Source organism: Nyctereutes procyonoides, unplaced genomic scaffold (genome assembly GCF_905146905.1).
Source record: "Nyctereutes procyonoides isolate TBG_1078 unplaced genomic scaffold, NYPRO_anot_genome, whole genome shotgun sequence".
Taxonomy (NCBI): Eukaryota; Metazoa; Chordata; class Mammalia; order Carnivora; family Canidae; genus Nyctereutes; species Nyctereutes procyonoides.
This window is the reverse complement of record NW_026575043.1, coordinates 59,668,010-59,685,374: the sequence shown is the minus strand read 5'-3', so window position 1 is coordinate 59,685,374 and position 17,365 is coordinate 59,668,010. Positions and strand designations below refer to the sequence as shown.

Sequence of the window (17,365 nt, the reverse complement as noted above, 5' to 3'; positions counted from 1 at the left end):
GGTGTCAACTTTAATACTATCCATTATGAATCTTACAGAGTCAAAGACAAGAATATCTGGATACATAATGTTTAAGTTCACATGAACTATTTTTAGGGCAGGGTCCATTGAAAACAACTTATTAGACAAAAATATCCATTTTCTACAGTCCCAACCCCTAAGGACCTGCGGCACTGAACAGCATTCCCCTTCACGAGCAGGTCAGTCCAGTCTGCCCTGGAAACTCACCTGATGTTCCTTCTCACAGACCAAGCTCACCTCGGAGTGGCTTCCATGCCTTGGTGATGCTGCCTTCCTGGGTTCTGTTCCACCTTGTTGTTTAAAGAAGAGTCAAGGCTCAGAACCTGTGTGTGTCACCAACCATCCTCTCTTTATAGCTATTGCCTTTTGCAGGAAGAGAAGGGAGTTTCGTAGAGACCTCTGTAGGTCTAGAGTAATGCTGGGCACACCGCTGGTTACGAAGCTGCCGCAGGCCCCTCTAACTGTCACGGGTGACCCGGGAGCATGGACAGTTGTCACAGAGGCCTGCGACAGCCAACCTGACACTGCCTTGGGGAGGGCACTTGCTTTTCTCAAGCTGTATTTTGACAGAAGCTCAGCCACCTGGCAGACTTTCAGTCAGGCACTTAGCCCTTGGAGCCAACTGTAGGGTATGTGAGTGTGCCATGATGGGGTCCCTTTCCTGCTTAAACTTTGCAGAGTGGCAGACACCCAATGTATTGAAATGTTTTTAGCTGTTCTGGAGTTAAACGGAACGCATCCCAAGACTATGAATATGAACTGAACTTTTTGGTGCCTGAGTCGGTTTTCTCGGGACTCAAATTTTGTAAGTAGAACTGACTTCCCACCCCCCGCTGGCAGGGACAAATCTTAATAAAGCTTTTTCTTTCATTAAAATTTAACTTTGAGGGATCCCTGGGTGGCGCAGCGGTTTGGCGCCTGCCTTTGGCCCAGGGCGCGATCCTGGAGACCCGGGATCGAATCCCATGTCGGGCTCCCGGTGCATGGAGCCTGCTTCTCCCTCTGCCTATGTCTCTGCCTCTCTCTCTCTCTCTCTGTGTGTGTGTGTGACTATCATAAATAAATAAAAATTAAAAAAAAATAAAATTTAACTTTGAAAAAAAATAAATAAAATTTAACTTTGGAAGCTTTAAAGAAAGATGGACTTTTCTTGGCTTTCTCCAAGAACCAAATTTGCACGTCTTAAATACAGGAAGTCATGGACCACCACTGTCTTCTTTCTGGAAGACACCTTCCTAATGTAGACGGTTCAGTAGGCTCTTTAGCCAGAATACGTCCCCCGGGGCGCTGAGCAAGCCTCTTCCCCTTGGACGCTTGCTCTTATATTTGAGTAAGCCATTCTTTTCTCTAATTCTCAAAGTCTTGGCCAGTAGCTGTCGTCAAGGATCTGAAGACACAGCTAGCTCCCTCTCTGCTGGACCTGAGGCCTTCTTAATGTCCTCCTGTGAACACCTATTTGAAGATGAGGTGATTTCTGGGAACCTACCAATGGATTGTTTTACTATAACAAGGAATCATCCAACACGTTTTATTTCTTCATTTTCAAAATGTTTGGAAGTGCCTTTACAGATATGTTAAATATACTGAGGAACATATACAACAGATCATACTGAAAACCATGGGTAATATGAGAAAGACATCATACAACCGAAAAAGTATATAGAAGCACAATGTTATCACAGCATGCTCTGTTTATAATATCGGGCGTGTACCAGGCAACAAGAACCCAACTCAGAAAAATAGAAAATAGGGGATGACACCGTTTTTTTCAAATGTCAGACAAAATATATCCCCTGCTGTTGCTCTGAAGCCACCCAGAAGTGGGCTGTGTGGGTTTGCCATTCACGGCACTCTGCAGCCCAGATCAGATCCACCTGCCTTAGAAGAGCCTGGGATGGGGGAACTGACAGCAGGGATACAGATCTAAATTGTGAGCAAACAGCATGCTCTTTAGACACATGGTATAGATAAGCAGCATTGTAAGAATCGTCTGCCACAGAGAGACATATGTGACCCCCTACCAAGAGCATGGATCTGCCGTATGATACCCATTGTTATTCACAGTTGTCTTTCAGCCAACTGGTGTGATCACTTATTACTTAATTCTCTATGTCTCGGCTCCTGCCTTTCATAGTTTTGGCATTTGCTTAAATCCACGACCATGCCTAGAACATCAGCTGTCAGGGGGGTCGAGCAACAGATTCATTCATGGAATCTGAGTTGAATTTTAAACTGATGTTCAAAATAAGGCTCCCAGTGGAGGACAACTATAGGAAAGGTCACTCACTTGGTGGTCGGTGCCAAGAGGAAGCACTTTGGTCCCTCCCTTGGCCAGTCTTGGCATCCTTAGGGATGTGGGCATCTTTTGTGGCAGTGGTAAGCAATTTACTGCACCAGAGCAATTGAAACAGTAAAAGGCCCAACACAAGTTTACAGATGTGCCCAGCAGAAATGCATGACCAGGAGAGTGAAATACAGTGCTGAGAACTCTGGAGAGTGTGCTTATCAATGCCTGGTGGGTGCTCCTTGTCGGCCTAAAATATTCATGGGATTAGAGCATGTTTGCCAGAAGTGGGAACTTACCCAGATAAAACAGAGATTCTACAGTGGTTATGACAAAGAAAACAAGGCACACTCTCTGAGGAAGCATCTCTAAGTGAGGAAACTACATTACATGGGCAGTGTCTACACTGGCATTGGTGTTATTTCATTCAGCGAGTCAAATTCCTACAAAGGAGGTCATCTGCAAGTGGCAGATTATTTTAGTTCCAACCTTGTTATAGGAACTAGAAAGTGGTTCATGCTCTTTGGCCAAAGGAAGAAAAGAAAGAAGAGTCAGGTCAGTAGTGATTTAAGCCTAGAGAAGGACCATTTTTGAATGGGTAAAGAGGTCACTATCACATGGACCCTGAATTCCAGAGCAACATCCATCTCTCTGTAAAGTGCATTATTCCAACAGGCAGTGCAGATGCATAAGAAAAAAAAATCATCTGTCCTCTTGGCTTCTGTAGTATCTAGAGATTTCAATCCTTAAGATAAAATTAAAAAGTTTCATCTTGACTGACCGAGGGCAATAATTAAAGCCAAAGGAATCATAAAGGCATCTCATGGAATGTGAAGATTGTCTAGTTTAGATGACATGATGACCTTCTTGGACTGGGGCAGTGAGAAGCTTTCCAAGGAGAAAGTTGTCATCTGGAAAGTGACAGTGTCCTGCTCACCTCGACTCATAGAAGAGTCTATAAACATTGTCACCCAGGGTACAATGCTTCTGCACTTTCCTGTACTTTTTAAAATTTCTAAAAGCAAGCAACAAAAAACCCTCCGTAACTGGTCTAAATTGTGTAAAATAGTAGAGAAACTAAAGGCATGAAGGAGTCTAATACTCCCAAAATGTGAAATGTGGGGGTTTGCATTTTGCACACACTCAAAAATCTAAATGTAACAGATTCATTCTTTTACAAACCTTCTTTTTTCAAGCTACTTTCCCCCTTCTCTTTTAGAAACCAACTTTACTGACTACGTGCACACAGACGGGGACCTGGGGAAAGCCTGCCGGGTCCGTGGCTCTGTCCTATGTTCCAAGGACAGGGACAAGGAGGAGGTGGTTGGTGGGAAGCATCCATCCAGAGTGTGGGAAACCCTCCACACCTGGGAGCTCATCTGAAGCCTGCTACCCTGCAGAGCCTACTCGGTAGGGAGCATTTACTGTGACATGTCAAGTTACTGCTCCATCCTGAAAGCAAGGAGAGACATTTGCCAAAATGCCAGAGACGATGCCGGCAGTATGGGAAGGGCACGCATGCCGGCGGGGGACGTGTGGGAGCTGGGCAGCGCCTGGCTGGCGGGCAGCTAAAACACCAAGTCAGCCTCCCAGGCAGGAGCCCGGCACGCTTGTGTTTTTCTTGTGTCTACACCCCTGCCCCGGATACATACACACGAGTGAACCATTGACAAGGGAAGACCAGAAGGGAGGCTGAGGCCGAGGGCCACTGCATCCTGCAGGTCAGTCCGGAGCCCAAGACGGTGGGCCCTGCATGGGGATGTGGGTGTGAGGAGCCCTCCCTCGGAGACATCCTGGAATAAGTGTGCCCCAGCTGGGAAAGCAAATGAGAAGCTTTCCAAGGTGAAAGTTGTTTGCAACCATTTATAAACATTTTCTTTTGGTTTCCATTTATTGCTGTATCGGAGGTATTAAAAATATCTGGCAAAGAAGAAAAAATAGACTATATAGTAAAATCATACAGAGGCTAAAATTGAAAAGGGACTATGTGCATAAAATAATGAAGCCACGGAAGAATGTTTAAATGTTTATTTTCATGTTAAAAATGATGAGTTACCCTGTGGTTAGAATATACCCTTATGCTGGGAAATGTAGTCACTTTATTTCTGAAATATTTCCAGGGGAAAAAAAGAGGAAAAAAAATCCGAAAGTAATGAAGGGTAAGATCAAAATATTCTGGCAGATTCCATCAGTGATGCCGCCTCGAGCCGCGCCCTCACCCAGTGCTCGGTGCTTTCCCCACCTTGGGCTTAGATATCTTTGAGCGGAAGGCCTGTACATTTAAAAGCTACAGCGTTGCATGCTTTGACTGTAAAATGTATTTATTCCAGCACACTCTCAGCGCCTCGGGGTATTGCGTGGGTTACATACAAAAATATCTGTTGTCCATACCCTCCCATAATCTCTCCACCACCCGTCCTGTCCCTTTACATCACAGGTGATACGCGGCACATCACACGTGTAGAATTTCGATGCAGAAGGTGGTTGCCGAGTCTATAAACCATCCGTCGTGTCATTTACAGAGACTAGATGGAGAATGGAAGCCATTTTTGAGATGATTCGAGTAGAAAAGACGATGGTCCCAGAGACGTGTAGGAAGCAGGTGCAACCGCTCTGTGTGGTCGTTGAGGACGGGCTGGTTAATTTTCTGACACAGAGCCCTGACTGGTCCCAACACCCCAACACCGGGAAGATGCCTTTCCAAAAGGGTGAAGAAAGGATGTAAAGGATCAAAATGCATAAAGGCAGACTTCCTAAAACTTAAAAGTGAACAAAGTAGAAAGTACTCGTCTAGGGATGTGGCAATGGGACAAAAAGTGATCCGTGTTTTTCCGTGTCAACGTGTCCACAGAAACCCTCTGCCTGGAGTTTAAGTCTAGGAGCTGATCCTGGCCAGGGTGCAACACAAACCAGCTGGGAGGTCAGTCCGTTCTCTGTTGGCACCCACGGAGCATTCTGAGGCTTGCTGGGTGCTGTTCTTCGGGGAAGACTGGCAGGGTCTACTTGCGCTCCCTCGGATGGGACACTGAGCATCTGAACTCCACTTCCGTCATGTGGCAGCTGCTCCTGGATCCTGGGGTGCGGCCTGGGGGGTAGCACAGCCGCGGCTGGGAACACTGGTCTCACCCTCCCCATTCTAGGTGGCCTGGTCCCCGGGGGGCGCCTGAGCTGCCCCCTCAGGAGGCCTGCTGATGCTGGCCTGGGCCAGCGGGGCGGGGGAGGGATCCTAAGCATTCACTTTTTGGGGAGAGGAAGGGGTTTTACTGCCATTATTCTGTTCAGGTGATTAATCACCCCGATCGACTGGATATTCCAGCTGTAAAAAACTGGAAACTCCAGACAGCCTGCAGGCCCCCAGGGAACGGATTTCAAGGCTTCATAAGTTATGTCTTTGCCCCATTTTAGTTTAGATATTTAGGGGCACCGTTCCTGTTTATTTTAAATGATCTAGTTGGAAAACAGGAGGCTATAATCCAGGGCTGCTGGTGAGTGGGACACATTTAGAACAAAACTTCACTGAAATCCTGGTAAGCTGTGAATAGTGCCCACGCCAAGTGGGGGACAGCCCACGGCGCTGGTTCCCACTAAATACCATACTCTCTGGCTCCTATTTACACACTCACATGCGTATGTGTGTGCGCGTCTTGTGAGTGTGTGCTGTGTGGTGAAAGGGACTTCCCCCCATGACCTTCCGTGTGACGTTCATGTTGAACTGAGTTTGAACAGAAGCTGGCAAAGGTGACTGTACGGAGTCTGTATCAGTCTGGGTGCCTCTGGCTCACCCACGGGGGGCATCTTCAGGACAGCGGTCAGTTTCCCGCTCCCGAGAAGCCACTGGCACGGTCTCTGTTCTGACGCTCCCTAAGTTTGCGCTTTGCCTGCACCAAGCACTCAGACCCCAGGAAATGCTCTGCTTTGCAAGCTTCTCAGTAACGCTCCCCATGACAATGGTAGTGTCCCTTGTCCTTTCCCAGATCACCACCCACCCTCCCCAGGGCCTCACTGTGCCAGTGGGGGTGGCCTGTCATGTGCGCACACACGTGTGTGTGTGTGGGGGGGGGGGAGGGCTCAACCCCTATACCAGCTGAGGTTTCTCAGTTTCAGACACAAAGTTCCTGTTATTTCGGAATGCTGAAGATCCAAAGGGAGAGAAAATTGAGAACATCTTGCAGAAGGAGCGGGACTCATTGGATAGCTGTGTGGCCCTTCCCTTCAGACTCCCTGGCTGGCACCGAATCCTTGGGTGCGGTGAGCAGCGCAGTCTCCTCTGGCTCCCCGGGGCGCTCCTCCTGCCAGGCGTCAGCCTTCTCTTTGCGAACTCCCTCTGAAGCCAACGCCCGGGTCTCCTGACTTCCTTCATCCATCACATTGAAAGATTTTTGAAACGTCACTGGCCGCAGCCCTAAACTCCCACCTTAAACACAAGATTGACTGGACACTGGCCTCTCGAGATCAGGCCTCCATCCCTGGTGATTCATGCACTGTTTACAAACCCACCGCAGTCCTGTCGGCAAGAGACACAGGTAGAACGTGGCTGTGGTGGCCAGAGGAGGTGGCCAGAGGAGGCGGAGCTGTCATGCTCCCGTGCACAGGAAGCCACACGACTAAATGCCTCTCAGAGCTCACCCATCAGCCGGGTGGGGTCAGGAAACCACTTCCTTGCCCGTCCTGCAGGTCTTCGTGACTCTGGTCTTTACATTTCTATGTCTTAGAGATGCAGATGGAATAGGTAGGCTAGTCCCATGCCCGTTTTCCCCGTCATCCCATCTTAACCAAATGGCGTTATGTTCTCCCCTAATCTGAAATTGTTGCTTTGCTTGAAACCATGCCTACTATTCTTTGAAAACACTTTTTAAAAAATTATGCAGCGGGTCATGCTTTTTTTCCTGTTGCCACTCTGACTTTCCGACAGCTATAGTTTTCCTACATATCTACTTCTTAAACCCTCAAAGTCATTTATTTTATGAAACTTGTAAGCAAACCCATTCTTTTCTCCATCAGAGCACACTCTGTGTAGGTTTTAGCTCTGCCAGAGTCAGGATGGATGATTTTTGCAGGGGCGGGGAGAGGGATGGGGGACGTAATTATATGGATGGATTTTTACATATTGCTAAGTTGAAACATCATTTTACTTACTTTCAAAAAAAAAATTTTTTTTTTTTTGCTCTGGTAAAATGGGAGTGTAATCTGTATTTCCTACACAATTTCCTTTCTGTGTATAATTAATTTAAAATTTTTATCTCAGTTTGGATAACAAATTGTGTTGACCAGAAAGCACCAGTATAAACATGACTATCTCAGGGTCTTTCTGCCCTTAGAAACACACTCCAGGAGTTCCCCACAAATCTTCCACAAGCAGAAGATAAAAACAAATGTGGTTGACAAGTGGTCACCAGAGTTTGTAAGCGTCGTATAGAAAACTGTAAAGATGGCCCTCCCTCGCAGTAGATTAATATTTTATGTAAAATCCCATGTCCCAGGCTGATACAAGGAGGTTCCACAACAAAGAGAAGGAAGGACAGCGTGAGGATAAGCTTCTCAGACATTGCCCCTCAGGTAAGGAACGTGGGCAACCAGAGAACACCTGACGTCCTGCGTGGACGCGGCAAATGTCAGTGACTAAAACTCATGTGTAAATCAAACAGCTCAGAGAGGAGACCGCGATTGCTTTTCTTCATGTTTCAAAAAAGAATTGCAGAGGCCAAAGGAACCAGGTGCAGGTGCAAATGTGTATAAAAATAATGAGCAGCCTCGTAACAAATGAGGGCGGCTACATTCAGCATCTTTCACGTACGTCCAGTCTCAGGCCAAGGGCAAGGAATGTCCACTGTGCTTTAAAAGTTCTAGGAATAGAAAAACCAACACCCGAGCCTTTTCTAATTCCACACGGCCGTTTGTCGCGAGATGACTAACAGTGTCTGTGGGGTCAGGTTTAGCGTATTTGAACCGAGCTAGTACCAGGCAGCAGACACAACTGTCATTTTAGAATTTCTCCAGGGTCTACATGTGGCTGCTTTAGAGACATCTCCCGGCTTATAGCCCGGCCGCGATAGCCCTCCAGGCCTCTGACACCTGCTCAGAAAGGGATCCCCCCCAGACCGCCACAAATTAAGCTTTGTTAAATCATCCCCTATTGCTGAACAAACTCACTGCTCCACCGTTCAAAAAACAGAAGGCATAAAGGTGAATACAAACGTAAGAAAGTTCACATGTGGTCTTGCAGCCTCTCCATATAGTCTCTTAGGTCCCGGGGGCCCCCCAGCCCCGTGTCCTGACAGACCCACTTGATGTTGTCCTCACTGTCGAACAGGATGGAGTTGGTGTACGGGCCGCCGTCCTCCGGGAGGATGGTGGTGTAGGAAGTGAACTTGACTCTCTTCCGCTTGGGGCCCGATGGATTTAGAGGCTCACTTTTCATGTCTTTCTCATAGACATAGTCAGAGGGCCTGAGCAGCTGACTATGGAAAGTCTTCTGGGAACCGCCATTGAGAAGGAAGTTCCTCTCCTCGAACTGCAGGCCTCTGTCTAGCATGGTTGTGCACTCCTCCGACGGGAGGGTGATGTCCACAGGGTTCTCCAGAAGTTCCACCTCGTTCCCCAGCCAGACCCAGTCATGGGAATGGGGGATGTTGCCTTGCTCGCTCACGGCGAATCTTTTGTGTCTGTATTTCCAAGCAAATGCCACACAGTTGATTAAGAAGACCAGAATGGCCAGGCAGAAGACACAGAGCAGGGCGTACATGCCGATCTCCAGGTCAGTTAACCCCCTTGAGGTCACGGTCAGGTCACTGGGATTGTTGGCTTCCGGTAACTTCCCCGGAGTGGGGAAGCTTGTGAAGGTGTCTGGACTGCCACTCTTGAGCAACTTCTTATCTTTTCCTTCCAGGGGAGACTGTGGGGTTGTGCTTTTGTTGCCACGTTCTTCTTGGCCAACGGAGGCACCATGTTGGAACCACTCCTGGACTGCTCTCTCCTGGTTTCCCTCACGCTCTATGGAATTACTGAGGTGGTCTTTGTATTCTCGACGGAGACCCTCAATATCGTTGGTGCCTCCTTGGTGCTCATCAATATTTGGTTCAAATCTGACTTTGACATTTCCTTTACCCACGGCAAGAACACTCTTCCTCTTGGTCTTCTGACAGGGCTCGCTAATCATCATTTCTAATTTAATCAAGGGCCCTTGCCCTTCACCCTGTGCGACCACAACTGGCCATCTGGACTGAAGGTTTGCCTGGACAGACACCACCATTTCATCCAATGATGATACAGTAACTGAAAAATCCTTGGGATCATAAATGTCTAAGGGTGTCACCGAACCATCACTGAATAAAATCCAAGAACTGACTATTGCTTCCTAAGAAAAATGAAACCAAAGGATTATGTTATAATCAGGTTCCTTCAAATTGCAAACATACACATGATTTCCCATAGAATACCATTTAAATATACAGACTGAGAAAAATAAACTTTTATGTGAACTGGCATCAGTAATATGCTTTTGCCCCACTGATGTGAGGAGCAAATAATATGCTTTGATGAATGCATTAAAGTGCATATTAATTTATTGCATGCCATACAACAAAAGTTGACTTCAATCTTTCTAAAAAAACATTTTGAAAGATCAGGCAATTTTTCTGAATCAAGATCAGGTGCAGCTAATCAGGCTCCTGCTCCAGATAATATCACTTTGAACATCCTTTATTAGAAAGCCAGTGCTGATGAAGCAGAACACACACCAGCTGAGGGGCCTGGGGAAAGATACATTATGAGACGAGCTCCCTGGAAAGGTACAGTGTCCTGACGCCTCTACAAACTTGTTATGAGTTTAAAGATGGAGGAGAGCTTTAGAGTTGGCAATTACGGTAAACAGCAGCGATTTGGTGCCTGTTAGCAATGCCTGTTTAAGCAGCTGAAACGGCAATGCCCAAGTTAAAAAAAAAAAACAAAAAAACAAAAAAACAAACACCTGCTTTGGCAGAGTGACAACATGTGATTCTTTGGTCATGGTCTAGCTGAGTATGCCGAGCGCAGATAAGGCTGCAGTAAAGCAATTAGTGTATAGACACGAGGTTGGTGTATAAAAGCATGAACAAGGAACATATCTAAGTCACTGGCATTTTTCTTGAAAAGGGACAGGCCGGACTGGATAAGAAGCAGAAAGAAGTTTCAAGGACCACCCGATATAGCTATGAGGGCTCTACTGATCTTCTCGGCAGGTGTGAGAGGGAGGGAAGTGGTCTCAACTGACCGGGGACAAAAGGACCCTGGAATCCCACCTGCTGCGGGGCTGTGAGAACGTCCTGGGCAGACACCGTGGAGACGATGGCTCTTTTGTCCGCTCTGTGAGGCTTCAGGGCAAGAGACAAGCCGGCCACCAGCTGCACGCCCAGGTCTGCAATGGTGACGCGGTCATCTAGGACGATCACTGTCTTCTCAGCCAGGATGGAGTCGGAGAGAGGTGAGAGCACCTTCAAAGGAAGCAAGCAAGCTCCAGTCTCTGCACCACACAAGTGTCTGAAACTCCTAACTGACATTTCCACTAACATGTTCCCTCCATTCTCTGCTGGATGGGTGCCCTTGTGGGAACCGTGTGGGCACACGGGGTATCCAATGGTTGAGTGAACTCACCAAGTAGAAGTGTTCGACAAATACCATGCTGGCCCATTTCCTTTCCTTTGACTCTGGCCATGACAATACCAGTGTATTTCCCAAGAAGAGCTCAATTTAACATAGAGGCAACAGCTAAAGACTGTTTCCCAACCACTAATATTTAGATGTGAAAATGGCAGAATTGTGGGAAAGCTCTTACAGGGGACAGGGCTTGGCCCCCTTCTCTTGCTCTCCTACTGGGAGGCAGTTAGCAGTTCACTACAGGACAACAGTGATCGTGGTGTGGGCCATTGTGCCATTGCTGAAGGGGCCACCTAAGCAAAGCAGGAGAGGAATTTTTTACATCCTAAGAAACTTCTGCTTCTAATTTATCTTCTCGTTTGCACCAGGGGTGACGAACAAATGGAGAGGAATATCCAGTAGGCAGAATTTCTAGAATGTTCCCCCTCCACTGCAAAGATGTCCTCACTGCTTTCTCAAGCATGGGAATATGATGAGAAGTCACGCTCAGGATCAGGTCACGTTTACATGCTAGCCTTAAAATAGGGAGCTTACCCTGGGCTATCCAGGTGGGTCCAATGGCATCACATGAAGCCCATAGAAGCAGAAAGCCTTCCCTGGCTGGGGGCAGAAGGGAAAGTCACAGAGACTCAGAGTGTGAGAGGGGCTTGACCCAGCCATTACTGCCAATGGAGGGGCCCCATGAGAAGGGACACAGGTGTCCTCTAGAAGTAGTGACTGACCGTCGCTGGCAGTCCAACAGGAAACAGACCGCTTAATCCTATACCCATGAGGAAGTGCATTCTGCCAACAGCCTGAATGAGCTGGGAAGGGAATCTTTCCCCGAAGCTCCACATGAGCCCATTCTGGCCACCACCTTTGTCTCAGCCTTGCGATACTCACTCCAGCTCACATGGACTCCTGACCTACAGAACTGAGTCAATAAATTGATGCTGCTTTTAACTACTCATTTTGTGATAACGTGCTACACAACAATAGAGAAGTAATATAAATATAGCGTGTTTAATCCAGCTTCATCAAAATCAGCTTTGGCATCACCTAAAATATGACTTAATTAACTATCAGTGGCAACTTTACATTTTATACTAAAAAACACGCTGCGTCATTTCTGCATAATTATTCCATTAAACCGGACCAGAAAAATACTTTTACTACTACTCTAATAAAACAGATAAGCATGTAGTTGTGGATTTCAAAATTATTTTTAGCATAAATACATGCTATTTAAAAATTTTCTGTCCACTGTTCAAAGTGTAATATGTAGCTACACAATTAACCCTCAAAGTTGGGGGATGCCTGGGTGGCTCAGCAGTTGAGCATCTGCCTTTGGCCCAGGGCATGATCCTGCAGACCAGGATTGAGTCCCACATCAGGCTCCCTGCTTCTCCCTCTGCCTCTCTCTCTCTCTCTCTCTCTGTGTGTCTCTCATGAATAAATGAATAAAATCTTTTTTATAAAAACCCTCAAGGTTAGGAAAATAAAACTAGAAAACTAGTTTTTCTCAAGTTTAACCAACTTCTATTAGTGATATATGAGGAGTGAATTATCATATTGGGGAAAGGTTGCTTCCACTGTGCATTTTTTTTTATTTTATTTTTTTTATTTTTTCTTTTTTTTTTCCACTGTGCATTTAATATAGCTTTGACTGGTATTTTTTTCTCAACTCTCCCTAAAATACAAATGTTAATTCACATTAGGTTATTAAAGTTGATAAATTTTCTTTTTGCTGGTCAAGAGAAACATGAGCACACATACATACATGCACACATACAAACATGCACGTGTGCACAATGCACATGTACACACGTGCAAACACGCACACGTATCCACGCGCCCACACCCACACACACACACACCTTCACGGCAGCATCTACCTGCACACTCGTCAGTACAGACTGGGGCCGAGGCCACAGCACAGAGCGCAAGCCCTGTACCTGCACGGTGGTTATCCCCGGCTCCCGGCCCACCAGGGTCCTGCCGCCCTGCAGCTGCGCGATCCTGGGCTCCTCCACCTTCATGAAATCTGCTACGAGGTCGGTGATGTCAAACTGCCAGTCGGGGCCCAGCATGTAGCTCAGCTGACCCAAGTCAGGAGCCTCGGCCACGAACTGTGTGAGGACACGCACTGTGGCGTGCTGGTACTGCAGGGAGCACCCCCTCCCCTTCTTCTCCTCGTCCTCCTCGTCCTCGCTGTCTCGGGTGGGCCTGAGGCACAAACAAACGAAGATGAACATCACGTTGTTAAGGGGCTCTGTGTACCTCGTCTTGCAGAGTCTACATGACTGTTGGGAATACGTGACATGGTATTGCTCGCCATCAGTTCACTCACTAAACGTACCTGGTGGTTCCTGTGTACCATGCATGCTGCCACCTGCTCGGAGCACGGAAGGCAAGTGCCACCCCTGTCTTCACCTGCCCAGTGCCGCGGGACACCCTGCCCCAAACAGGCAGATGCTGTGTCCCCATCCTGTGTTCTGGAACTCTGCAATCTGAAACTCCCCACTGCGGGGAACGTGAGGTCCCAGGTGGGAAGATTTGCCAGGATGGGTTTCCACGGCCCCAACCCCGCAGAAGCATGGCTGCCCCTCCACTCCCTCCAGGTGCGCATGAGTTCACCTTGGTCAGGGTGGGGACGGCCCCCCAGGGACTGGAAGACTGTCATGAACCATCAGCATGGGACAGCTTGGCACTGGTTCCTGGCTGGTCAAGGCCCTCTGCTCCAGACAGGGTGGCTTCCTCTGAGCTCTCGGAGGCCAGGATACACTTTCCTAACCCCCACCCCACAGTGTTCAGCCACAGAGCAGCTATGGGGTCCTGTAGAAATTGGGGATACCCTGGCTCATGGTTCCTGCTTGCCTCTGCCTTCCTCCTATGGGCCCCAGCCGCTCCTCTTGCCCCACCTGTATACAGCCTGCCAGAGAAAGCCTCACTGGCTCTGCTGTTCCAGAACCTTCCCCTCAAGATGAACCTGTCCTGTGTGCTTTTGTGAAAAGACCTTGTTTGGTGACTAGTCTATGACCATCAGGGGACAGGGGTTGGTGTCAGGAGTGGCAGTGCTTCACACGCAGAGTCACCCCTACTATGTGCTGGGTCTGGCTCTACATGTCCATGTGACCATGACAGCCGACAGGTGGACAACGTCCCATACACCAACCACACACATTCATTTGACTCATTCGATCTCCACTCCAAGAAGGGAGGGTGTTCTATTATCCTGATCTTACCAGTGGGGAAACCAAGGCACAGGAGGAAAGGCAACTTGGTCCCGGCCACCTAGCTAGCCATCAAAAGGGAGATCCACGCCCAGGCTGCTGTGGCTTGCTGCACCCTCTTTCTCATTACAGTGAGCTCTGTTCACCTTCAAAACAGCCAAGAAACACGTTCCTACTTCTACATGAAGACCCGAGGCTCAGAGAGCAGGGGAGCAGCAAATTTCTGGACTGCCAATTTGACTTCTGAAACCTACTTCCTTTAAATTAGATTCTTCTGCCTCCCTGAAAGGTCCTATTTGGAAAATAACAGGAAAACTTTTACCAGTACCCAGAGAGAAGCATTTTGGGGTTTCCCAGAGTGAGGAGTGAATATCTCTCCTGGTAAGTGAGATGGTTCTGGGTGGTGAAGGACATAGGATCCCCACCACAGAATGACATTCAGAAGAGTTATTCCCATTTCACTTTTAGAATCAATCCTTCTAATTATATCACAGGGAACGAAGGTTTCTGGCACTGGGCTACCTCCAATGCTTCTCTGGCATTTGCTGGTTGACTTACCTAGAGACCAGCTCTATATCAAACAGCCATATCTATGCAGAACATAACACCAGTGTTGTCCTTTCTTTGCGTTAATTTTTACCGTTCAGCTAATTTTGATAGCCATGTGAAATGTCCCTTAAACAAATGACTAAAACTTTAAAAGGAGCAATAATAAGTATATATTATGGGGGGCTTTTAAAAGTGGCAGCATCATAAAAGTGGTGGGTGAATAAGTGAAGTTTTAGAAATACTGTCTTAATGAAACAGTTCTGTTACTTTAGGACAGACAGCATTCTGTTATTTTTTTAAAAAACTTAAAATTCTGAATTATTTAGAAATTCACAGTACGTTAGAAAACAATGTATAGGAGGCCCCGTATACTCTTTGCACAGCCCCTGCAGAATTAACATCTTACATTATCACAGCATAGTGCCACGGGCAGGAGACGGATGCTGGTACAAGCCACAGAGCTTACACAGCTTAACCAGTACACGTGTGTGTGCATGTGTGTGTGTGTTTCTATGCAATTGTGCCACCTGAGGGTTCTCATAACGATCACCACAATCCAGACACAGAACTGGTACGTCCCCACCGGGGTGCCCGGGGCCACTCCCTCACACTCCACACCATCTTGAACACATGGCAACCACCAATCTGTTATGCATTTTCTGCATCACTGTAAATGGGACCATATAGGATGTGAGCTCTGAAAACGCTGGTAAGGATGTGGAGTAACTGAATGATTCTTACATCGCTGCTGGGAGTGTAAAATGGTACTGGTTCTCTGGAAAATAGTTTGCTACTTTCTTTTAAACTATGCCCTATTCATATGGTCCAACAATTACACTCTTGGCCACTTTCCCCAGAAGCCTCAGGTGCATACACAAACTTGTCCAGGAGTGTCACAGCAGCTGTCGTGAGAGCCCCCACCTGGAGACAGCGTGAGCGGCCCCCCACGGACAGATGATTCAGCACGCTAAGACAGTACACACCATGGATTACCACTCAACACTGCATACCGGAACTCTTGATACAGCCAACACCTGGGGTGGATCTCAGGGGATTTATGCTGGATAAAAACATGCCCCGTTTTAAAAGGTTGCACCCTGTACAATACCAGCCACCAGCTAGAGAAAACTCTGCTTTCAAGGGGTCAAAAGACGGGTCAGGCCCCCCTGGATAACCTCTATATTTTAAGATTGGTGGATTTAGAATTTTAGTTACCTCTATAAAATCTCTTCCTAGAGGTACCTGATCAGAGTTTGAGTATATAACCAGGAGATGGGAATCTTGCACAGGTGTCATCTTTAGAAATCTGTCTACTGCACTATATGTCACTTCATACTTGGGACAGCTCTCTTCAGTAATATTACCATCTCCATTTATAGATTATAGATGAAGACATTGAGGAACAGAGAGGTTCATCAACTGGCCCAAGGTCACACAGCTCTGTATGGGGAAGCCAGAGTGAAAACTCAATGGCTTCATTCTAGAGCCTACAACCTAACCACTGTTGCACACTCCACAGATGAAGGCTGACATTTATAGCCAGGGACCTGGGAATGAACAACATAGGGAATAGGGAATAAAAAAAAAAAAAAAAAAAAAAAACTACACCCCATGCTAAGTGCTTCTTATGCTGTGCAACATTATCCTGAATCCCAGCAACTACTCTAGGCGATGGATATTATTCACATCTCTGGGATGATTTCCTCATATCAAAAGGCTAGTAAATACCCAAGTCCCATCCATCTGAACCCCAACCCCAGACCACTGTGACCACTGTGGATGCTGCTTCCCTGGGGCATGGGCCCCTATGGGCTAGCAGCCTGCCACAGTGATCTAGGTCCCAAAAGCCTGAGATCCCCTAGCTTTCTCGGGGACTCAGCCTTCCCTTGGCTCCTCACCTTCTGTTGGAGGCCACGGGGATCCTCCACCCCTTGATCTGGCTCAGCTCAGTGTCCGAGATCTCAATCTGCAGGGGGAGTCTGGGTGCCCAGACAGTGACCTCTAGCTGGGAGGTGAAATGTTGGTGTGTGAAGTTCACGGTCGTGTCCACTTTGCTCTTCATTTCCTTCCCGTTCACAAAGATGGAATCGCAGTGGTTGGAAACCTTTGGGAGAGTCAGAATCTCGGATGCATCAGCAGGAAAACACAGGACATGACGAGCAATGAAAGTTCATGAACTCTGATTTATTAGACACCAAGGACAACCCGAAGAACATGACTCGAACAAAAGGTAATTTGTAGGCACTAATTAGTGACAAATACTGATAAAGAGACTCCAGGAAAACCATTTTGTATTATGAAATACTGACAAGCAAAACCATAAACATAATTTAATGGAGTTCTATAACCTTTGTTGCCTCTTTTGTGTGTTTTTTCTTTGCCTCACCTTTTTTATGTACTCAAACCACCAATAATCAAACCCCAGGTGCAACATATTTCACTCTTGCACCATATTTGAAGATGCATAAAAGGTGGCCATATGTTGCTAAGAAAAAACCCACTTTATTTAAGCCATAAAGAGGATCTTCTCTGAAAAACCAAGGAAGCTTTGCCCTAGATTAAAATCTTTGCGGGAAATGCTCACGAAATGTGGATACAATTACTTGGCCCCATTAAACTATAACTTTGCCAACTGTAAGTATGGAAGTAGCATGTGTTTACAGTGTTT

General features: G+C 47.1%; 1 protein-coding gene across 1 annotated transcript in view; it reads right to left on the bottom strand.

Moving 5' to 3' along the window:
* Positions 1 to 4,318: 4,318 nt before the first annotated feature.
* Positions 4,319 to 17,365, bottom strand: part of TMEM132B (transmembrane protein 132B) — a 371,639-nt gene continuing 358,592 nt past the window's right edge. The window contains exons 6-9 of the mRNA XM_055323120.1: positions 16,596 to 16,801; positions 12,871 to 13,141; positions 10,582 to 10,773; positions 4,319 to 9,659 (exon numbers count right to left, since the gene is read on the bottom strand). Coding sequence (XP_055179095.1) covers positions 8,511 to 9,659; positions 10,582 to 10,773; positions 12,871 to 13,141; positions 16,596 to 16,801 — 1,818 coding nt within the window. The 3' untranslated portion in view covers positions 4,319 to 8,510. The remainder of the gene's footprint in view (positions 9,660 to 10,581; positions 10,774 to 12,870; positions 13,142 to 16,595; positions 16,802 to 17,365) is intronic.